We start from the raw sequence: 24,268 nt of genomic DNA, 5'->3' as shown, positions 1-24,268 counted from the left end.
AACGAAATACTTTAGCTGGACCCCATACTACTTTCATTTTCTTTAAAAAGAGAAACTTTATCAAGAATTTGTAGGTTTTAAGTAAAATAATATATTTAATAAATATAATTACTATTTATTATTTTTTTTATATTTATGTTTTTAGGTATGTGGGAGAGGGGCGGGAGTTAAAAAAACAAACGAAAATACAATAATATAATTTATTTAATGGCGAGTCAGACATTACAATCAACTTATTATCTAGTAAAGGCCTATAATTATATTTTCCTATAAAACTGAATATAATAATAAATATGACTATTTTAGTTTTAATAGTAAACTCGCAAAATGCCTTTTGTATCAGTATCAATAAAAAAAATCATTAATGTATTCGATTTTGCAAACAAGCAATGAACTATGGCAAGACTGAAAATTAAATAAAAATCTCTTGGAAAATGCACATTTTGAATAATATTAAGTCTACAAAATATTAATTATATAAAAATACTTTCTTATAACTAAGTTACATTAGTATTTAAATTGATTTATAACAGGCATTTTTAGGTCCTTATTATTTTTTATTTTCAAATAATTAATAATATGGTAAAATAGGAGAACGGTAGGTATTGTTACAAAATGAATTATATTGTTAAATTATTTATTAACTCGGGAACACCAAACACGTCTATCCACAACAAATATTGGTAGGTAACACTAAAAAATCCCTGTAGAATTAACAATAACAATGTTGCCATACTTTGAACCACAATCATGTCAATGTATTGTATATTACATAGGTAATAGAAACCACTTATTTATAACTTTATCTAGTATAAAAAAGTGTTCCCAAGCTTTTTTTATTCCAAAAAGGTTCCAGTCTTAAATAAATCAACATTATAACTTTAATCGTAATATTTTTCTGACAAGATGCGCCTGATCCAGCCCAAATACTTCGCTGTATCAGTGAAGATGATGTACTCATTGAGGTTACAAGTGTTGTCACCGTTCTCAGCTCGGAGGGACACGGAGACCACTCCTCTGAGTCTCCACTTGCCTCCCTCTAGGAGGTATAAACCTCCACCGGAATCTCCCACACAAGGCCCGGCGCCGTTACGATCACCTGTAGAAATAAGTGTAAATAATTAATAATTTATAATACGTAGTAGTTAAAATCGCTGGCAGATTAGTTGAGCACAAACGTCAAAGACGAAACAAGGAGGGATGGAGGTGATGGGACCCAAAAACAGATATTGAGGAGATATCCTCAATATCTGTTTTTGGGTCCCATCACCAAAATTCAAAATCCTCAAAAAGCCATCAACGCACTTGTAACTCCTCTGGTATTGCGGGTATCCACGGACACCCTCAATTGCTTACCATTTAGTAAGACTGCTTGTTTTATGCACATCTAACCTCTTGTATGTCGGTATATACCGGTACCGGTATATGTATATAAGACACAATAGAAAATACACGCGTGGATCCACGTTTGGGCACACAATGGGTTAATAAAGAATCACGTACCTGCACACAGCGTGCTGTCGTAGGTGAGCTTGTGGAAGTGAGGTTTGCTGGCTCTGCAGTCGGTGGTACTGACGATGGGGATGCGCACCATGTGGGGCTCGCCCTGCTTGCCTATACCTCCCACTCCTTGGTCTCCCCATCCAGCCACCTGGGGAAACATCATAATATTTGTAGAAAACTCTTCAAAGGTCAATAGAACGACCATCTGCTATCAGTTTTCGAAAACAGTACAGTACCTAACAATAGTCATATAATATAATCTACGCTTTATTTGCAACATCAACGTCACGCCTTATATCTCCGAAAAGGTAGGCAGATGTGCACATTACAGCACGTAATGCCGCTATACAAAATACACCCACTTTCCACCATTTGTGTTATAAGACCCATGTATAGGGTGAGACTATTGCCATATATTGGGCACAATTTCAGAATCCGTGCTACCACCGAGAAAATGTCGAATAACAGAAAAAAAAATCAGCAATATTTTACTCGGCCCGGGAATCGAACCCCGAGACCCCTTGCCCGGCAATCGCACTTGCGACCACACGACCAACGAGGCTTTTTTCTAAAACAGCAAAAATAGTCATGTACTCCATTCTTGCTTTGGTAACTGTAAATCATTAACACATTGAACGCCGTGGTGGTCACCGGTAACCGACGTTAGCGGAGGATTTGCCTTCAACAGTTTTCTATTGGCAGTCAAAGACTTAATGAACCCGTCCTCTAAATATTTAATTACAGAAAGAAAGCTACTTACAACTCCAGAAGCGCCGACTATACGCGATTGGTCGGTATCATCGCCCCACAGACACGCTGGGCGTATGTACGTGTTGAACTTCACTCGTTTGTTCAGTGTGAACATCAGGATGTCGTCTGCAAGAAAATTAATCAAGGTTTTTTAAAGTAGCAATTAAAAAGTTGTTGATCAACATACACTTTCAGAGTCTATTTTATTAGCTATCGTGCAGAATATCGCTAATCCCTACTGTTTACCATAAAACCCATTTTGAATATAAGTACAGGACTTAGGTAATAAGTAATAGTGAACGATAGATCATAAAAATCAAATTAAGACCAAAAATCGCTGTTTATCATTACATGCTAGAATATACCGTGGCTTCGAAATCCAGAAGTGTCTATTTATTACTGCTTATAAAGTAGCTGATTAGGTTATCCCTCTTCCCATCCCTGATACCCCAACAACCCTTAAATTTCTAAACCCCAAAAGGCTGGCAACGCACTTGTAACGCCTTTGGTGTTTCAGGTGTCCATGGGAAGCGGCGATTGCTTACCACCAGGAGATCCACCTGCTCGTTTACCGGCTTATACCATAAAAAATGGTACTCACTTTGAAGAGTCGCTGGATTGAAAGACTCGTGGATGGAAGCAGCCATCAACGACCTGGTGACGGTGATATCGTCACTCCAGTCATTCAGGTTGTGGACTCCAATCTTCACCACAATGTCCTTGATGTTCGTCTGCACACCTCGACGCTGCATGCAGTGAGCAGCTGGAAAAATAACAATATATTTTGTAGTAAAGCTTTGAGTTGGGTAACTCTAGTCTCTAGACTCTAGAGGTTAAGGTTCCTGCTCCTCAATCACGAGGTTGTGGATTTGGAACCTGGTAAGTAGGTATCAATAATACTATTACTTTTCTAAATTACGTTCGACGTTTCTACGATTATTTAGATTGACATACAGTGAAGGTAAAAATCGCCTTGACCGAGCGAGTTGATAATACGCATTCTTCCGTATGAGAAGAGACCTATTCTCAGCAGTAAGTCAATTATAAGCCGATGATGGTGAATGATCTACCTTTTTGAAGATGTTCTACTCACCAGTAACAATATGACGATCAGAAACCAAGGTTCCTCCGCAGATGAACTGCAGATTAGCTGCCTCACTCTTGTAGATGGCCACAAGCCAAGGAATGTCTCCTCTCGCGTAAGACCTCCCGTTGTAGATGAGAGGGACCCTCTCGTTACCTCCCGCGACCTCACCGCACATATCACCTGTGTTTTCGACGTTGTAACGTTGGTCACTGAAACATAGAAAAGATTTTAATTGGTTAAATACTTGAAGGCTTTCTTAAAGAGATCTCCATTCTGACGACTTTAAGTAACATTTGCTGAGCTGGTGCAGTTTTTAGTGCTAACATGCAGTTTGTAGTGCTCACACACAACATCCAATTATTATGTCGTACTTTCGTATTTCCAATATTAATTAATGTACCAAGTATATGGCAACACTATCTAGTAGCTTTATGAGCCGCCGCTAGATGGCGCACGAATGACAAGTAGTAAAGGCAATGAAACTGTATCATGTAACCGCGAACCGCATTCGCGCCTTTTTAAATATGTTTTAATGTCATACACCTTTATTCGTAAAACTGTGCTTTTGTCTGTATCGTTAAAATAAACCCAAACCAAAAGTGCACTAATTTTATTTTAATGTTAAGAAGTCCTATCAAGGCTTTTAAGAATAAGAAAAATCCCTTACTTATTAACCGCAGGTTGTGTCGGCTCAGGAGTAGGGTAGTAGAACTCATTGCGGTTAGGGCTTGTGGGAGGAGGCGTGTAAGTTGGTCTCTTCGTGGCCTGCTCGTAAGGAGGCGGGTTAGGCCTTCGTGAGGTGACCTGCTGGGGCACATTCTGGTCATATTCATAGATTGGGTTGGAGTGGAAGATCTGTTGGGTGGGCGGCTGATACTGTTGGGTGGGCGGCTGGTACTGCTGCGTGGCCTGGGTGAACGGACGAGTGTTGTTCACCACGTAGTATGGAGAGTTGCCTGGAATGGAGAGTGGTTTTTGTTAATCTTTAGAGTAATCTAGCTAATATAATGCTTATAATGTTTGTTAGTTTTGGGGATTTTCTACGGTGTCTTTTTTGATTACGTACGGTGGAATTGTTACTATGTTTTTATGGTATAACTTAGTAAACGAGCAGACTGATCGCTGATGGTAAGCAATCGCCCATGGACGAAGAGGCGTTTCAGGTGCATTGCCAGCCGGCGTTAAGTATTTAAGGGTTGTTGAGGAATCGTGGATAGAGAAGATTGGGAAGTGGGTAATTGGTTGGGCCTCCGGTTACCTCATTCGCACAACGCAAGCGTTGAATACAAACTAAGCTATGGTAATCAATTGTTCCGTAGCACTAAGTTCTACAAAAAATATCCTATTGTATATTACATCGAAAATTATTTCTTTGAACTGTCTTAGCCATTTACTTAATGTCTCAATATGCCCTTACCATTATTCCACGACGGCTCAACATTATTGAACGTATAAATATGAGCAGTGGCATCATCGTCTCCGTAGAAGATCTGGTCCACCGTCGGCTGTGGTGGAGGTGGACGCGGCTGCGGCCGGTGCTGCTGCGGCTGAATACTGTTGTATATCGGCCCTCCGCCCTGGAGGAACGAGGTGTGCTGGAGACTCAGCGTCGTCACGTATGTGTTCGGTCTGGGCACGTCTGGAAATGAGGAGCGCTGTTGTTAGTTTTGGGCGTGTAGTGGATTGATAAGTTGGGCGTTCCTTCTTTGGTTAATATTATGGAGAAAGTATTGTGTATTTCTAAAGGTTTTACATATTTCAAATGTAGGTAATTTTGAACGTCTTATCTGAGGTCTTTCCTGTTTTTGACGTACCTAATTATTCTAGATTTAATCTTAAGCAGTCGAGCTTTGTCTTTTCCACTCGTTGAAGTCGTTGTGTACAGTTCGTTCTACTGAGACATTTTCGAAAACCGAAATTATAAATGATACATAATATTTATTTTGCAAATAGGTCGTCGATCTTTTAAATAACTAGATAAGGTCGGTCGGTTCCTATCTGACTACTCTGAGAAGAAATGCCGAAACAAAATCAGAGGTCTCTTTTAAAGTCCAGACAAAATCAATTAAAGATGTCGGAGAAAAAAGTCCAGTAATACTTTGCTCGACCCGCGAATCGAAACCGAGACCTCTTGTCCTTTTGTCGTACTTACGACCACTCGACCAACGAGACAGTCTTATCGGAGTATTATCTGGGACTCTAGGTAAACACTACAATGACATGCACATTTCGCATGGAGGCTATAATTTATCGTAGAATGTGGTAAAACCCAGGCATGGCGCGGCCAGGTCATGTCTGTATTATGTGGAACGAGTCGAGGAAAACGTTTAGCGAAACTGTCAACGGACCTCCTCACACAATGATGCATGACACTTAGTCAACTGCCTACAATAAATACGTTTTTTTGGTATTGTAAGTGAATTGGGACATAGCAAATTAATTTAAAAATACGTCTTGCTCATGAAATTTTCGAGAAAAGCTCTAATAGTTTCAAGTCACGCGGGGACTCCTATTCAGAAGCTTTACTTGGATAGTTTGCGTAAGTAAGCCGTATTCATTAGGTATTTATCTATATATCTATACCGTATGTATGTACCTAATAAAATGGCTATTTCAAACAGACACTACAATTTTATTTATTAGTCTAAATACAAACAGTGTATTCTATTCTAGAATAAATCTTTTTAAAGGAGGGATAACCATCCAATTACTGCTTCCTCCTTGGGCGAAGCGAGAGGTAGTGTCAGGCTCTTACTAACTAAAAACCATCCCGTTCACACACACCTGCTTTTCGAGCCGTAGCCCTGGTAAACCCGCTAGTTGGCATCTCCGGATCAGGCTCTTTGAAACGCGACGCGCCGTACGCACCGATCTGGATCTGGTCGGGCGGCAATCTACCCTTGCTCGCCGTCCCCAGACCCGCACTTACCCGCACTACATCAGCGTTTCTAGGGACGTAAGGCACCCTCATTTATTTAAACCGTCCCGTGACAACCCGTGTAGTCTATTGTTGTCTCATATAACAGACGAAAGGTTAAGAGAAACTCACCTCCTTGTCCATAGCAAATAGTTTCGCCGTTGACAGTGAGTGCCGTCAGCTTCGGCAGCGGCGAGGTGATGGGGAAGTGCACGATGTAGCTGACAGGCTGCCCTCTGTTGTACCTCTGCAGGAGGTGGTTGCTGTCTTGTGCTTCTAAACGGCCTACATAATTCTGGAACAGAAAATATGGGTGTTTATAAAAATTGTTTTAAGAAAACAATGAAATGAATACATTGGATAAAACTTCTTCTGTGTTCTTTAGAGTCGATTCTCTATTCGTCAGTTATTTTAGTTTAAATATTTCATACTTAATTTAAACATAGAATTCACCTATTTTTCACCTATAATCAGTCATGTTCTTTTATGGCACAAGTCGTAAACGTGTAGACAGATCACCTGATGTTAAGCAATCGCCGTCGTCCATGGACATCCGAACCACCAGAGGCATTACAAGTGCGTTGTAGAGGTATCTGTGGTTACCTGCATTTTGGGGGTTCGTAATTTAAAGTTTGTTGGGGATTGGGCCTCCGATAACCGCAGTCACACAGCGAAACGCAAGCGTTGTTTCAAATCGGTTTTCTGTGAGGCCGTGATATTACTCCCGTCGAGCCAGCCCATTCATGCCGAAGCATGGCTCTCCCACACTTGAAATTATCATAGATTGCCATAGGCTAGTATTATCCCGTTTGCTTCCTTTCGGAGTTAGTCCTAACATTTTCTTCGATCTTTAGAAGTTAAATCCTTATTACATGTAGTAAGGTGGTTTCCATTTCCACGCATACCTATCGGGGTCTGTCTAAGTATTTACTATTTAGGTATATATTATATGTATAAATAAACTAATAAATTCATTGTGAGATTCAACACTTCGTCATTATTTAACACCTCATAATGTATATTTGCGTTTGTTTATGTTTATCTAACTTAGTATTTGTTGTGTCTACTAACTTATTTGACATGATTATAACGTCTGGACTTTCATTTCATTTTCGGTTTTATTTAACTTGACCCATTCGTTTGTTTGGGTCTTTAGTAATTGGCATTTAACCCCCTTCCTGTCGACAGATTAATCTGATATTTGGTACTCTTATTTTTGATGACCATACAATATAAGCCAATTAAAACAGTTTAACATAAAACAATGTTTTATGTGTTAAACGTCGTAGATATTTAGGTATTATTTGAAGCACTTATGGTGTCTAAATGACCCATTGAATTTGTAAGTAATCGGCTTAATTTTCTTAAAATAATTTTGATTTACCATACGATCATAGTTCTAAATAAGTTCTAATAGCCTAGGTGGCGCTGAGTTCGAGTCTGGCATGCTTTATTAATTAAGTGGTTTATTTATAAGTCTTTACATTCGTGTTCCCTAGTTAACTATACAACTAGGGAACACGAATGTTGTAAATGTTTACAAATAGAGTCTACCACAGTGTTTAAACCACAAGTAACTACATGCAGACACAATAAATCTAACTTAAACGGGTTTTACAACTCGTTAATCATTTTAACGTTAACAATAATTCCGTTTCATTATTTTTTTGTGACAAAACTAAACCTCTTTGGTGGTTTCTGAATCTGTTTCCTAGTCATAAAGCTGTTTAAGTATTATAATATCCTCATAATATTATAACGCGTCTGTTTTTATTTATGTCTAAAGGACAAATGAATTTATGGGAAAGGTTATAGGAATAGTGTTACATCTATATTATACAAGGTTTCGACTGCCTCGTTGGCCGAGTGGTCCCAAGTGCGACTGCCAGACAAGGGGTCTCTTTTTTCGGATTTTCGAAAATTTCTCAGTAGTAGCACGGAGTCTGGAATTACGTCCAGTATATGGCAATAGGCTCACCCCCTATTACATGGGACTTATAACACAAATAGTGAAAAGTAGGTGTACATTGTATAGCGGCATTACGTGTCGTAATAAGCACCTCTGCCTACCCCTTCGGGGATAAAAGGCGTAACGTTGCGTTTTGACTGAATTCCCAGAAGAAATCCTACGAAATGAATATGAAGGCCGTAGGTACCGATGTGAATCCGGGTCGGATCATTACCTAATATTAGGTAGCCTATTAGAGTATTAGTATAGATTAAATATATTAATATGCAAGTCATACAAGTGCAAATATTTGGTATAATAAATTAAAAGTCCCCGAGTACCTACGTCTTGTTAATTAATCTGCTGATGATTATTATATGAGAAACAATAGGTACTCATAGCAAATATTCTCGTCTCGTCAATCTCGTTTAGTTCTGGATTCCAGCAAACGCCAAATTAATTTAATTTATATATAAACAGTTTGAATATAATTACAAGTTTGTTTATATTCTGTTCTCTGTTATAAAAAAACTTAACCGACACAAATCTACAACATCATTTACCTTGTGTTGAGTGTGCCTTGTACATCTTTTTAAGTTATGGGTTACGGATGGTAGATAAGCGTTAGGTGTTAAATCTCTTTTATATCTTTTTTATGGTATAAGCCGGTAAATAAGCAGTCGGATCATCAGATGGTAAGCAATCGCCGCCGCCCATGGACACTCGAAACACCAGAGGCGTTACAAGTGTGTTGTTGGCCTTATGGGGGCTACGAATTTAACGGTTCTTGTGTATTAGGAAGATTGCGAAGGGTGTAATTTAATCTCTGTAGAGCGCCATCTATATTTACACGAAACCTACAGACGTTATAACAACATGCATCTTTTTCTTTTTATTTTGACGAAGAAACTTTTTATTAATGCATTTTGTAGTTTCAAGTTATTCGTCGGTCGTCATAATATTATTATATTATCTGAACAACGCATTCACATCTGCTATAGAAAACAAGTATTTCAACACAAACTAGATCAAGCTGATCAAGAATTAATAACAAACAAAATGTCGGCATTTAACGATATGATGAGCGAATATCTTAATTCGAATTCCAAATTCTATTCCGGGTGCTGATGACGTCACTTCTTGTCTATTACTTAACATCAATACCTATTATTTTAAGGAAATACGGTGACTCGATTCATCTAATGTATAATAGGTACTATATACCTATTTACTTACCTACTATTCATAATTAATAAGTATGTATTATAAGCTTTTTATTATGCTTAGATGCTTATTATACTCTTTCTTAAGGGGAAAAATCATCTAAACTACTCTCGCTAGGGCCAGGCGAGAGGGAGTGTCAGACTCTTACTGACAAAAAACCACCCCGTTCCTGGTCCTACCACCGCTTTCTGCAGCTCCAGAAAAGTATTAATACTAGCATAAACACTATATTTTTTTTAGAATAAAATTATATAAGCCGGACAAGAAAGATATATTTTTTGTACAAATCAGACACACGGTTAACAGTTTATATAGCTCTTTTATAATACTAAATATTGTGTGCATTTTTCTGCAGTCAATATCCGTAATTCTGTGGCCGTGAATTTATTAATTTATGACACTTAATGGAGACCTTCCAAACGGTTTTTGAACCTGTGAAACATTTATGAGCTGCCGAAATTTTAACACTTGTTTGTAAATTTTTGGTAGTCGGTGATTCAGCGAGGAATAATAGGTTTTATAATATGGTATCTACCTAATATTGTGAAGCTTTATTTTGTACAGTTAGAAAGAACGATTCATTGATACTATATACAGATTATACAGGGTGTCCAGTGGCAGATTTCAATGTTTGGAAAATTGTAAAAAAAAACTACAGCTCTAATTCAACGTACGTTTATTTTAATTTAATAATAACTAATGCGGATTTATTTTTTTAAAACTACACTCTCCAAATGGCGGCCTTCGAGGCTTACACACTCTTCGAGTCTAGCACGCTTGTTTTCAATCACCTACCGCCTGACGCAGGTGCTTACCGGACACGGAAGTTTCGGTAGGTACCTGTTTCGGATTCGGCGCGAGGAAACGCGCGGGTGTCGGTATTGCGTGGATCACCCGGAGGACACGGTGGAGCATACAGTAGCGGTGTGCCCTGCATGGGCTGAGCACCGCCGTGTCCTCAGGGATGTGATCAGCGACGGTGACCTCTCGCGTCCGGCTTTGATTCAGGCCATGGTACGGGGCGAGGGGGAATGGGACGCCGTCTCCTCCTTCTGCGGCGCAGTCATGCTAGCTAAGGAGAAGACGGAGCGCGTGAGGGAACGATCCTCCTCACGCCCCAGCCGCCGCAGAAGACACTCCGGGCGTCGGGGATCTCGTGACGATCTCCGACCACCGTAAGTGCGGGTTTGCGGAAGACGAGTTACGGTAGCACGTCGCCCGTCCAGAACCAGACCCGTGCGTACGGCGCGTCGCGTTCCGCGCGCGCCTCAAAGAGCCAGACCACCACAGATGGGGCCCAGTAGGGCTGATGCCCGATTCGGAGCTGCGGACAACGTAAAAGGTTACCGGGGCTCCGGCTCAAGGCAGGAGAAGGAACGGGGTGGTTTTTAGTCAGTAAGAGTCTGACACTCCCCCCCGCCTAATGATTTTCCCCCCGCAAAAAAAAAAGGTGACCACTGTATGGTACCGTCTCGGGATATGATTTTTTCAGGGAATAACTGCCGCACTGCATTCATGGACACCTTAGCAGTATGAGCTGTGGCCCCGTCCTGCTGAAACCATGTGTTTCGGTTAACAGAAGGACTATTCTGAAGTTCTAGTCTGAAAAAATCATTTAACATCTGGGCATATCTGTCCGAATTCACAGTTACAGTTTGGCCATATTCATTTTCAAAAAAATAAGGCCCTACGATTGCAGATGCAGACATGGCACACCAGACTGTTACTTCCCAGTAACGGAAATTTTGCTTATTAACATATCCTCCGATGTGAAAATGGGTTTCATCACTAAATAATGTGTACCGTAACGATTATTTAATTAGATGGCGAGCTTCAGTCACCGAAAATCCACTCGAAATGTACGCCTCGACGGCAAAAGCGCGGTGCCCTCCACTCTACTTTTCCATAGTTACAAAAAAATCCGCAGTATTTGCGTTTCTAAACACGTCTTTTGCAGTTCTCTAACGTATTGCGTTTAGACAGAGGCGGCCTTAGGGGGTGGCGAACAGGGCAATCGCCCGGGGCCTCGCTCTTGCAAGGGCCTCGCGCTACACAACCCAAGCAAATTTTAAAAAATATAGATTTTTAAAACTTTTTATTTTGATCCTTAATTACTTATTCAGGTTATAACATAGCGGTAAATTAAAATAAAGTTAGTTACTTAACTAATTCCATTAAAATTACTAAAACAGCTTTAATTTTACAATAATGTCTTGGCAGTGTACTTCCAACGCATTTGTTGCAAAATTACAATAGAAATTTCTAACAGTGTAATTGATAGTATCGCGCCTCAAAATACTTGAAGATCTGTTTTTTAATCGCATTCGGTTCAGCTCGGGAGTCGAGACAGTTAATGTTCTGCTATTCTATCTCTCGGGGAATCCCCGCGTTTCATTTCGTTCGTCAACTCTTATCACCTTGGAATTATTTTACTTACAATATGAGTTACAAAGTCGTTACTGTACCGTAAATATCTTTCAATTTTACGTTCTTATAGTATTTAAAGTATTGAGTGAGCTGGAAAAGTGTAAAATATAGTACCTATTTGAAGTATTGAGTAAGCTGAAAAAGTGTAAAAAACTGTGTGATACTTAAAAAATATTTCTGGCTGTTTAATGCGAAACAATACAAGATTTACGAAATGAGTTCGCGTGATCGTGATGTCGGTAGAAAATTTGAGTCAGGTAGTTCAAAAAAGAAACGAGCTATCAAAAGAAAGCAGGTACAAGAAAATCTACGTGGATTTTCTTGTACCTGCTTTCTGTAAGTAAAATAATTCCAAGGTGATAAGAGTTGACGAACGAAATGAAACGTGTAACATGTATAATACAAAAAGATTAAAGGAAATTAGTGATAGTGAACTTTTGAAACGATGCAGCGACTTACGAATATCTATGACAGTAGGAGAATCATGTGATATTGATGGACATGAATTGTACGAAGAACTGAATATGTTCATTCGTGTGTATGAAGGAAACGACGACATTATCTCGGTGCTGAAATACATAATAGAAAAAAATTAACCGAAGTTTACCCCACTATCGAAATAGTCCTGAGAATTATTGCCACCACACCTGTTACAGTTGCGTCTGCTGAAAGGAGTTTTTCGAGGCTTAAAATCATTAAAACATATTTGAGGAATTCGATGACACAAGATCGGCTTTCAGCCCTTGCTATTCTTTCCATCGAAAATGACGTAGCTCATTCGTTAGACTATTCTGTTTTAATTAAAAATTTTAGTCTTAGGAAAAGTCACAAACATCAATTTTAAAATGTATCATATCTGTATTTGTTAATTTTGCAAATCTTTCAAAGTAAAATCTTTTAAAACTCAAATTCTATTTATTTGTATAACTTTAGTATTTCTCGTCAAACATAACAAGTACCTAAACCAAACAACCAGACCTACTTTCGCATCATATACTTTTTACGAAGGACAAAGGGCCTCGCAAAGACCTGCCGCCCGGAGCCTCGCAATGGCTAAGGCCGCCGCTGCGTTTAGAAACTATGTTTGTTCAAAGTTTGAAATCTGCCACTGGACACCCTGTATGTATTATAAACATAAAATGTCTGGGTATCTAAATAATAAGGAAGGAAGGAAATATATTTTTTTTTTTATAATAACTATTGTGAGACATACTAAACTAATTACAAATCACGGTTTAAATAAATAAGTAAACGAAATTAATGGAGAAAAGCTAGTTTCGAGTCATAGAGGGACTATTTTTCTGCACACGCTGCTCATGACGAAGTATATATATGTATATATATTTTTTTAACTGATTACACTGTTATATTTACTCTGTATCTATTAAGTAGGTTAAAGTGACATAATTAACAACATAAATTAAAAAAAAAATGTCTAATATTTTTTCATTGCCTAAGTGACGGACTAGATAGATTTTTAATTTTCATATCCCGTCATCATCCCTATTAAATGGAAACAGATCAACAGACCTAATAAACAGTAGATAGACTTAGTATGAGTTTGTTTTACGTTAAAAGTAATCAAAACGAGAGCTTGCTCGGCGCACTAATTGGTCAGCTCGAGTAGATCAACCAATCAGAGCACCGACCGCGCTCTCGTTTCGATCTCGTTAAACGTAAAGCAAACTCGTACTAAGGGTACAGGTAACCAACGGTACGGCTAAGGGCATGGTCAGAGCAAGTCAATTTATAACATGAAACCTCTTTGCATGCATCGTAAATCTTCGAAGTTTAACGGTGAGAGAGAACTGGTTGTATTTGTGCTTTTTACTTCGCAATAAATGAAAGCCTTAAGGAAAACTGCATGATAATAAAGAAAACATTGGAAAATGTGTTGTGTTTGCTAAAGCTTAGAGTTCATTTTTCATGTTAAGATGGTATGTATATGAATTAAAATGTCTTAATATTATTGGGATGTGAGATTTTATAGCGTCATATGTTTTAGTTTAGACGTCACAATCAGATATTACGTCACTAGGTACGTGTGACGCGTGTGACCGTGACGTCATTGACGGAGAAATCCCAAATAAGCTTTTGCTTCAGGAAAACTTTTTTTATGACATAAGAGAAGCTCGTTTAGCAGACGGATTACTAGATGTTAAGCTATCAGCGCCCATTTGATTCCATATATTGGCGCGGAGCTGCGGACTATCTTTGTGGGTTATTGGAGTTCCAGTAGAATAGGGTATGGTTCTTATTTAGTAAAAGTCTAACTCTCTCTCTTTTCACCCAAAACGGAAGAAATCAATGGATGATCTTCTCCCCTGATCAAAAGAAGTAACGCCACGGAAAGCCGTGGCGTTATACCTACCCCTTCGGAGATAAAGATCTCCGAAGGGGTAGGCAGAGGTGCACATTACAGCACGTATTCAAATTTCACCATTTATAATATAAGTCCTATGTAACAGTAGGTATACCTATTGCCATGTAATGGGCCCAACTCCAGACTCCGTAAGAAATCTCCGAAACTGAAAATAGCCCAGTACCCAATACTTTAAAACCGCACGGAAGTAACTAGTAAAATGAATATGAAGATGTAAAAGAAGTATAATGCCCTTTTCTAAAAGACACCACACTGGCATGCGGTACTCTTGCTTCAATACGATTAAATCTCAATTTAAAAACCGGCCACTACGTGTAATTGTAACAACCGAAGTACATACAATAATAATATGTTCCTTCGATAAATCTTTTTAAGTAAAGTTAATAAAAAAGGTATCTTTATAAAGATGACCTTTTTATGTTCACTTTGTTACTGTGCTCACTAGCTAGCACATATAACTTAACCAGGTAACTAGGGCTTCGACTCGAAGTAGCAGTAAGTAGGAACGGGGTGGTTTTTAGTCAGTAAGAGTTTGACACTGTTGCCTAACCCAAGGCGGAAGAGGTCGGTGGATGACTTTCCCTCTTGAAAAGAAAAATTATTGAGGTACCGAAGCCTTCACAAACATTTGTGAGTGAGTGACTGGATCACCCTATGGTGGTTTTAGTGAGGTAAGGATCTGATTACTCATGAATCTTCTCTGTACTCAAAGGCGTTTAGTCTTATAAAGGTATCTCCCGCCCAAAGCATTATCTGATGTAAATTATTTTGAATCATTTCATATGGGTAAAGTATTTTTGGTTAATAAACTAAAAAGCAAATTATCATACATCTTAAACATACTTCATTTATCATTCAAAATCTTAATACATGGTAACAATCAATATTTTTTATTGTTCGCTTCATTATAAGAAAACGATAACCTTTTTCTTGTTCGTATTCTTACATCCGTACCTTTTTCCGTAACCAAACACAACACACACACATAATTTACCATAAGAAAGTCCGTATTCTGTAAGCCATAAAAGCGATTTTCGCACTTCAGATTTTTGAAGGTACATTTGATTGGACAATAAAAAAGTTGCGTGCGATATTCTTTTGTCCGAATGCGTCAGACACCGTTACTCAACAATTTCTCAAACGTCAGATGAGAATTTGGGAAAACCGTAATTCCGGGTATATGATACACGGAAGTTTGAGAACATTTTATATAAAATACCCAGTTCCTACTCCTGCGTTTCGAGCCGGATCCCCGGTAACCCGCTAGGCAGTCCGCAGCTCTGCAGCAGACGTCCGTTGCCTACCTATACGTAGTAAACTCTACAGTTTACTACAATATAACGATATAATTAGTTATCTCTTTCTTTCTGTGTATCAAGAAAAAAAAGGGTAAAAAGAACTTATTTGGAAATTCAAAAGTATTTGGAAAGGGTAAAAAGTACCCTTTTTTGTAATCTTAGGTATAGTATAATATAGAATAAGCTTTAAACTTTTAACCACTCTTTCTTATTACAGCTTAGTCTACTACCTACCTACCCCAAATCCAAAAATATAGGTATAAGAAAGTACCTAATGCGTTTTTCCTTCTTTCTTCCCTTTCTTTTTATTTGATGTTTCTTTTTCTTGAATGGCAATCGATTTTTTTTGTATGTTGCCAGGTTTTCAACCGTTATTTTTAGCCACAGATAATATTTTTCTTTGACAGCATAGGCAGAATAAAATATTGCCTTTGCCTTTACACAGCTATGGTAAACTTTCTTTAGTTATAGTTAACCTTATTTAAATATTAGCAATTAATCATTTTAATTATCACTTTATTATACACTTAATAGTTCATGTTTCTACCTTTCTACGGAAATATTACTAGTTTACTAACTGTATTCAACCTAAACTTCGGTTTGTGTCATAAAACTAAGAAATCCACTTTTAGATAAAACAGATAAATATTTGTATTATTGTTTTCTTATGTTTTTAATTCGTTCATAGGAACACAAGATACTTACGAGAGATTTCTCTGGATTTCTATGTTTTTTGGTTAGAGAGGTCGGGATTGAGATTTTTTACCTAAGCTGAAGAAAGGAAGTCTTTTTAAAGGCACTTAGGTACCTACTTTTCCCCACAAGTAAGTGCCATTTAGGTACTTTACATACCCGTTACTCGCAAAAAAGCCAGGCACTCAAAGTAAGGTTACTAGAAACTGGTTTCTCCACTGCACTATAGTGTACTATAATTGCATAAAGTAGGTGCGTGTGAATGGGGAAAGCCCAAAGGTACTCCCGGTTCAGACGTGGTATGGACTAATAAATAAACATTTCTTATGGTGGTGGGAAGCTAATGTATTTCCCCGGAGATAAACTTGACCAGCAGCTTTACTTTCACACATTAACAGCCTATAAGTGGCCACTGTAGACTAAGGCCTCTTCTCGTATGGAGAAGGTTTGAGCATTCATAACAACGTTTTTGTTCAATACGGGTTGACGAATTCAAACTCAAAAAAATCAAACTAAGCTCAGGTTTGTTTTTCTTCGCCGTTAGTCAGTGAAAGTCTATATAACTCGGAAAAATCACATTGGTACTTGCCGTTGCTAGGTATCGAATCTGCATCCTCATGCATTAGAAGCGGATGGCCCGCAGACAGCCGCAGGTCGCATTTTTCGCGAGATTATTCAAGTTTCATATATGTAAGTACTATACAAGATTATTAAGACACCACTGCCAAACGGTGAAGGAATAAATCAAGGGGAAACCTGAGCTTATAAGTTTAAAATCGCCAATCCGCATTCAGCAAATCCTTTTTCGTGCGAGAAGAGGCCTTTGGTAAGCAGTGACCAATGATAGGCTGTTAACGTGATGATGTGATGTGATATGTAAATAAATTAAATGGCAAAGTGTACATGATTAATTTTTAGTCCTAAACTCACATAACACCTACACTGTGACAATGAAACTGAAAGTTTTTAAGACACAAGTGTCTTTACCTGTGTATTTTAAAATGTAGTAGCATGATATTAAATACCCACTTATGTTATGCACTGAACAAATATGAACGGTTACTCATTGTTTACCGGTCGTCGTATTTATGTTGTTAACATAAGATTTAAGGTCGAGCTGCGGACTACCTAGCGGGTTACCGGGGCTCCGGCTCGAAAGGTAGACGTAGGAACGGAGTGGTTTTTGGTCAGTAAGAGTCTGACACTCCCTCTCATGTTGCCCGCGTCGGGAGAGGCCATTGGATAATTTTCTCCCCTCAAAAAAAATAATAATAAAGACTTAACTTAAAGTCGCAAATTCCTAATCAATTTTTTGAGATCTTAAATTGTTTATGCTCTTTAACTTAAACTTGAATGTACTTTTAGTCCACAGTAAAGAAACGACACATACTTACATAAGTATTTATTTGTATAATCTCTTATAGGTATCAGAAAACATAGGAAAACGTCTGTACGTGAATGTTGTGTCAGGAAATCGTAATGTGTGATTTTCTTTTGTCATAGATGCGCTTACAAACAACTATAGCTATAGTGTACAAACAGCTATTTCCTGAATCGGAATAATAGGGATGATGACTGGGTCAAAAATAAATGAATACAACTTTTCAATATGTACAATAAAATATTCAAAAATAATCACACTTTTATTCATTTTGATGAACTACTTAATTTTCGATTTTTTCTAGCTAAATTTCTAGAAATAAGTCTGCTATTTGACGTCAAAAACTTATGACGTCATAATAGAGTATTTCATACAAAGTTCATAGGAAATATCGTTTTTGATGTTTCGAAAAAAGTATTGAATTTGACTAGTAGGAAACATGCCTATTTTCTAAATCCTATATTATATCTATTCTATCTATTTGTTCACCGATATTTTTTTTCATTTAGATTACTCCGCCAATTTTTGTTTATAAGTTTTTGTTTTAATGAAGTCGAATTTTATTGTGTCTGACAATGATTCCAATCCAATCGATTCGACATCCGAACGATTTGCGGATTCCCTCAATTTTTTTTTTATTGGCATCATATCGTTTTTAAGTGGCCACTTACAAAAACGTATCTTTTTAAAAACAATATTTATTCAGCAAGAGTAGGCACTGGCAGGTATCATTTATTTATAAATTAATTCGACTTTTGTTTATTTTAATCCTTTGGGTAAGAGGAGTAAGTTACTCCTTCAGAGACGAGTCTCCAAAAGCTAAATATTAATATTTTGTTCTTTTTTTTAAAGACTGCTCGTGTATCTGTGGTACGGAATGAAAAAGGCCGCCAAACCGCAACAAGGAAAACAGTTTTAAATAACAAACATTCAAAAAACTGACCCGTTTTTGTGTTGCTTTGAAATTCGTGTAGCAACATAATTTGAAGTTTTTTCCGACATTTGGTAGATATCTATTAATTATACAATGGCAGGGCCAAAGTAGCTTTTTTACCGTACACATTGGCAAGCAGAATAGTAATATTCTGAGGCATAATAGTCATCGTAACATCATTCACACATTACAGAAATGGTGGGACAATTTCAAAATTGTCAACAGTAAAGGTTGCATTAGTCTTTTTTTAGTCTGTGACAACATGGACTGAATTAAAAAAACTCGGACTGTATGATCAGGAACAGTGAAAGATTAGAACAGTGCGAAATTTAAATAAAGAATTTTGAAAATCGGTCACAAATGGCGGAATGATAATCTTCACCGTTTCAAAAAATTCAAAAATCACCAAATTAAAAAAAAATTAAACATCAACCGAGTACCTACTCTTTTTTTTTGTAACCGGTAAAAATGAGAAATTCTTTTTTTGTTTAGTATCCGATATTTAAAAAATCCTTTAAGTATTTAGATAATGTTCGATATTTAAGTCTGTTTGATTTTATTTTGTCGAACTTTAACAAATTCTCGTGACGTCTGCTACCTAAATCCGAAAAAGGAAGCTTACATTCCGTTTTATGTACTCATTTACATAAACAACTTCGGTGTTCAAATGAAAAATGCAGATTTAAAAACCAAATTTCCACCTTAAAGTGTCAATGGATGCTTTGTTACTATGGACAAGAAATTAAAAAAAAAGCTTTAAAACGTCGAACTTTTGATAATTTATTGTTTGACAACCTATTAAAATTTTGTTTGTTTTAGGTTGGTACCTTATTAAATAACAACAGTTCTTGACAACTCATTGTTATGATTAATGAGTTTGTTAGAATATTATGAACTCATTGGTTGCAATTCTAAATGTACTTATGGCTTATGAGTAATTCGATATTTAGGACGTTTATTGACTCTACTTTAATGAATAATTGCACTACGTACGCATCGCACGCATTCCGTATGACGACATCAGTACGCATCGCATGTGCATTGCTGATGTGCGGTCCATATGATGCGGATCAGTGGACGCAGTTGTATTAATTTTTATACAAGACAAACTAAATTCCGTTGCGTACGCTGCGGGCGCATACAATACCTTTACATGAAGCTGATGAAACAGGCGCTAAGATATCATAAAAAGCATTACATCACTTTCAAAATACCTACCTATTTGAATGGAAACAGCAGTAGTGTTAAACGGTACATATTTTTTCTCAAATTCTTCCAAGAATCTTGGCTGAGTAATTGCCGCCTCAAAGGTCATCGACCTTATTTCAGGTATGAAGAATGAAGATCACGTAAAACCTGTTGAGTAGGCTTTTAGTTCAAAATGGGTGTAACTCATAACTGCAATATCATTAATTATGGTGGCATGCTGTTGACATGTTAACGGGCCAATTATTTTATTTTATGAGTTGTGTGAACTTGTATGCAGTGATGTGTTGATGTTTGCTCTAAATATGATAATTAGTAATTTATATAGGTAATTCAAATTATCCACGATAAGTTTATTTATTTAGTAAGTAGGTAAGCAATTTGTTTAAAAAATAATTTTGTTTTGAATAAGATGCGACGTAATTTCTGTTGGTATATTACGATAAACATAAATGGATCGATATAAAAAATTAAAAATTCCATAGGGCACGAACCGTAGCAAAGACAATCTTCAACATCTACTATTTTACATCTGTGATGTGAATATAATCTGTATCTCTGCCATAGATACATAAAAACTGGAAATATGAAAAACAAAATGAATAATAAACTTCTTCGTTTGATTAAAAATTTTTCTTCGTTTTATTACAAACAAATTAGCAAAGTTACATATTCTCATCTGCCGTTTGACATAATCTAGTTTTTAAAATATTCTGTAGATATGATATTGTGGTCACAGCATAGCTTATATGTATTAGCAGTATGTCAAGAGTTTGTGAGTGTGTGGCCCAAATGGTCAATGACCACATTTACCTTTAATTTTTTTTTATGAATATTAATAAATGTCCATCAGATAATATGTAATTATAGGATACTTCTAACTGCTGGATCTGCTACCGGATATTATAGGGCTACTCGGCAACTGCGAAATTCACATACTTATTGTTATTCTGAGCCTGTATGTGATGTGTAAGCGGAGTTTCTGTTGTTTACTAACACTTTCAAATTATAAGGAAAAGTGTGGGACAAAAACAGAAGGCAAAGAGGCGTTGACATAATAATATTTTAGGAGCACTGGCATATTTCAGCGTGTAATGGATGTGGATGGCTTTTGAACATTTACAGCTAGTCGGTAATAAAAAATGCAACACTTTTGGAAAGTTTACATTAAAAAACAATAGCAAATAAAAACTAAAATAGTAGGTAGTACAAGTTATATATAGGCTGTGTGTCTAAACGTGACGGGCACTTTTGCGATAATTTCGTTAACCACAGAATAAATTTGAATAAATATATTTTTTTTAATGTATTCCATTTCTCCCAAATTTTACATGTTATCGCAATGTCTTATTATTAAATGTATAATATATATTTTTAACGTTCTGAATCATAAATATGGACTAAATCCTACAATATTCGTATTTATCGTTAAAAGGATATTACACAAAACCTGCCTATTTATTAAAAAATGTGGTCTATAGTGTAAATAAACTTGTTAGGCTAATTAGTAGGAGAATTTTTTTGCTACATTCTTCAATATATTAGGCTTATTGTTCGGCCTAACTAAATTTTATTAGGGAATGGCGGGATAACACGGAAAGCTCTACGAGGAGACGAGTGGAAGGAGGGTAGGGGCCTTTGTTACCACAGTGGGACTAAACAATCGCTCCAGGTACATTAATCTGATGATGATCATGACTATGTGTGTTTCATACAAGAAGAGCTTAATAAACTACTAATTTCTAATCATAAGCTAAAGAAAATATTTCTTTTTCTCCTTTTGGGAGGGGAAAACCATCCAATGAATTCTCCCGCCTTGGGCAAGGCGAGAGGGAGTATCAGCTTCTTACTGATTCACTCCGTTCCTACTCCTGCTTTTCGATAAGGAGCTCCGGATGATTTATGCCTAATTCTTAATTAATTAAATTTATTACACCTTTCATACTGGTAAAATCCGATACTCAAAATGTTAATGAGTAGCTCGGTTAATTTTAATACGACGATTAACCGGGTTTTTTATTTCTTTCTAGTTTGGCAATCGGTTTTGTTTCCTCTTAACATTTTTATAATTTATCAGCTTTTATTGAGAATATAATATTTTTAAATTACATAATTTTTGTCTTTAGTAAGAAAACAATCTAGAATTGATATTTTAGCTTAATATGAATGCTGCTCGGTTGCTAATCAGAAAATTATAGAAAATATTACAACCTAGATTTTTTTTTGCATTTCTAAAGTTTACGTCTTGTATAAATCTAATACGCAAACTTTTTATTATGTGTTTATAAAGTGACGTATTTCAATGTTCCGGTGTTTTCATGGTTGTATCTATTGTAGATCCTGGCTTACAGGAGTTGCAGCAGTGTGGGAGGTTGTGGCGGGGTTGTCCCATAAAAAAGTGACGTATTTAGGTTATGTTATAATAATCTGTGGTCACGTGCCAAAAATTAGGACCACAGCCTATCAACAAACAGTAGGTCAATGACGTCCATGTTGGCAGAATAACAAACACGAACAATCAATCAAATAAAACTGTTTAGCTATTTAAATATTCAATTCACGACATTTTTCGAACCATAGCTGAAACTATAAGTCTGATTTCTAAGTTAAATTAGCGACCAAAACACATTACCTACAATATTTACTTAGACACTTTAAAATAAAACGTCTTTTTAAAATAAACCACTCGAGGAGTATTAGTTGTATATATTTCAAAACTAAATTATTCTACAAAGTTATATAACATAAGTCGTCCCAATAAAATTTTATTTGCATAAATTAAGTTTGACATTTTATTTTAATATTTCATAGCAAAACGTTTGCGTTCACGTCATTATAACAAAACTTGTTTATTTGTATCATCTTTAATTAATTGATTCTATGATCTATGTAACATTTTTAATAAGAATAAAAACTAAAGACAGACTGAGTGAAGAGAAAATATACATATAGAGTATGAAAAATCTCTATCTATCTGACTGAAACTGCGACCAGTCTCAGAAATCTAGATAGATCACCGACATATGTTTGTATTGAACATTTACATGACAAGTGTCAGTAAAAGCACTGAGGATAAAATTTTAACACAGTTCATATTATGCAACTTATGTCAAAATTATATTTAACATTAAAGGCAAATTCAACGACTGATACTTAGCTTTACAAAGACCGATGAACAACATACACAGCTGACTTTATTGATCACAACCTAAACAATTGGCAAGTGAGCAAATCGTTGATCAATTTATCATAGAGAAGTACCGCAAAGGGACTTCCCAAACTCCTTAAAGGTACGGGAAAGAATTAAGTTTTATATGTGTGTGGGCGATTAATGCCGAGTAAAATCTCAAATCAATTATATTTTAAGTACCTTTATATTCTTTGAGTTTTTATATCGCTGACTAATACGCTACATTTTTATAATTACGTGATTAGGTCTTAAATAAATAAAATTATTATAGTTTACGTAAACAAGGCATTAGTACATTCTGGGCCAAAAACAAAATGCATTTATCTCCGGCATTTTCCGGTTTCGTAGAGTTGTAGAGTTCGTAGCAACTAGACTACTGGCATTCGTAGTCATATGCTACGCAGTACCTCCGTAGGTAATAAGCTATATAGGTTTAGTAACATATTATAAGTGTTCTTATGTATATCTCTACACAAAGTGAGTCTGAGGACAAAACCTGAGTAATATCATAGCATAGCATGTTTATATATATTTATGTTATTTTTATTATAAGAAAACTTAATGGATGCTGTGGTTACCTCCACCGTCGGGGTTTCCTAATACCTCATAATTCCATATTTATTGACAAATGATTTTCCTTTGTTATGCGGATTTGTTTGACATTTTATGATACCCATATAAACGTATTAATGAATCACGCAGCTTAATTAATGTTTGGCAATACTCGTACTGATGCTGTTTCGTTACCACACAAAGGAGTGGCATCTCGACTGAGATTTCTAAACTTTATCAATCCAACTTTTTTGTTTTTTTTAAACAGGTTTATCTTCTGCCACATTGTGTACATCAAGACCTGTTTATTTAAGTATAACGTGGTACAAATTATTAATAAGCTTTTAAATAATAAATGCAAGGTACTCACATTATATAGTTGAGCTGCAACAGTAAAACTAATTTTTAGCACTAAGGAAGACACCGGCGAAGTCGGCCGTAAAATGATTTTCCCATACACATTACGTCCATCATTTTCAAAGTCAAATATGCCAGGACACGGCGACGACGAGTACTGGCCACACACTAAATTAAAACTTAAAATTAGAACACACAAACACACTAGCTTCAAATCCATTTTTTTAATTTACGAATTAAGGTTCGCATTTTGCGATTTAAATTTATTCGTTTTAGTTCGTTCTCAGCGACGTGTTTCCATGCCTCCTATTGGCGAAGGACTGGCGATATTATCGAGATGGATGAGACATACAAAACAGATATTTCGCATAGTCCTTGTAGTCCGTCGACTTTTGAACTTTTTATTTTATTGTGGTAT

General features: G+C 36.6%; 1 protein-coding gene across 1 annotated transcript; it reads right to left on the bottom strand.

The window, feature by feature from the left end:
• Positions 1–186: 186 nt before the first annotated feature.
• Positions 187–24,187, bottom strand: LOC118275085 (serine protease gd). Its single transcript, XM_035592942.2, has 9 exons — positions 23,864–24,187; positions 6,390–6,552; positions 4,758–4,979; positions 4,008–4,296; positions 3,347–3,549; positions 2,855–3,016; positions 2,264–2,379; positions 1,504–1,651; positions 187–1,099 (listed from the first exon to the last, which is right to left on the bottom strand). The coding sequence occupies exons 1-9, from the start codon at positions 24,068–24,070 to the stop codon at positions 882–884; spliced, it is 1,728 nt and encodes a 575-aa protein (XP_035448835.2). The 5' UTR covers positions 24,071–24,187; the 3' UTR covers positions 187–881.
• Positions 24,188–24,268: the final 81 nt, after the last annotated feature.

This window comes from Spodoptera frugiperda, chromosome 11 (assembly GCF_023101765.2).
Source record: "Spodoptera frugiperda isolate SF20-4 chromosome 11, AGI-APGP_CSIRO_Sfru_2.0, whole genome shotgun sequence".
In the NCBI taxonomy this organism is placed as follows: domain Eukaryota; kingdom Metazoa; phylum Arthropoda; class Insecta; order Lepidoptera; family Noctuidae; genus Spodoptera; species Spodoptera frugiperda.
The sequence above is the reverse complement of the archived record's forward strand: the minus strand, read 5'-3'. Positions and strand labels throughout refer to the sequence as shown.

Coding starts and splice junctions, on each gene's coding strand:
- LOC118275085 (XM_035592942.2), bottom strand. CDS start 24,070: ATGGATTTGAAGCTAGTGTGTTTGTGTGTTCTAATTTTAAGTTTTAAT. Junction 4,297..4,757: donor TGAGCCGTCGTGGAATAATG/GTAAGGGCATAT, acceptor TCTCCATTCCAG/GCAACTCTCCATACTACGTG. Junction 2,380..2,854: donor CAATCCAGCGACTCTTCAAA/GTGAGTACCATT, acceptor ATTTTCTTGCAG/ACGACATCCTGATGTTCACA.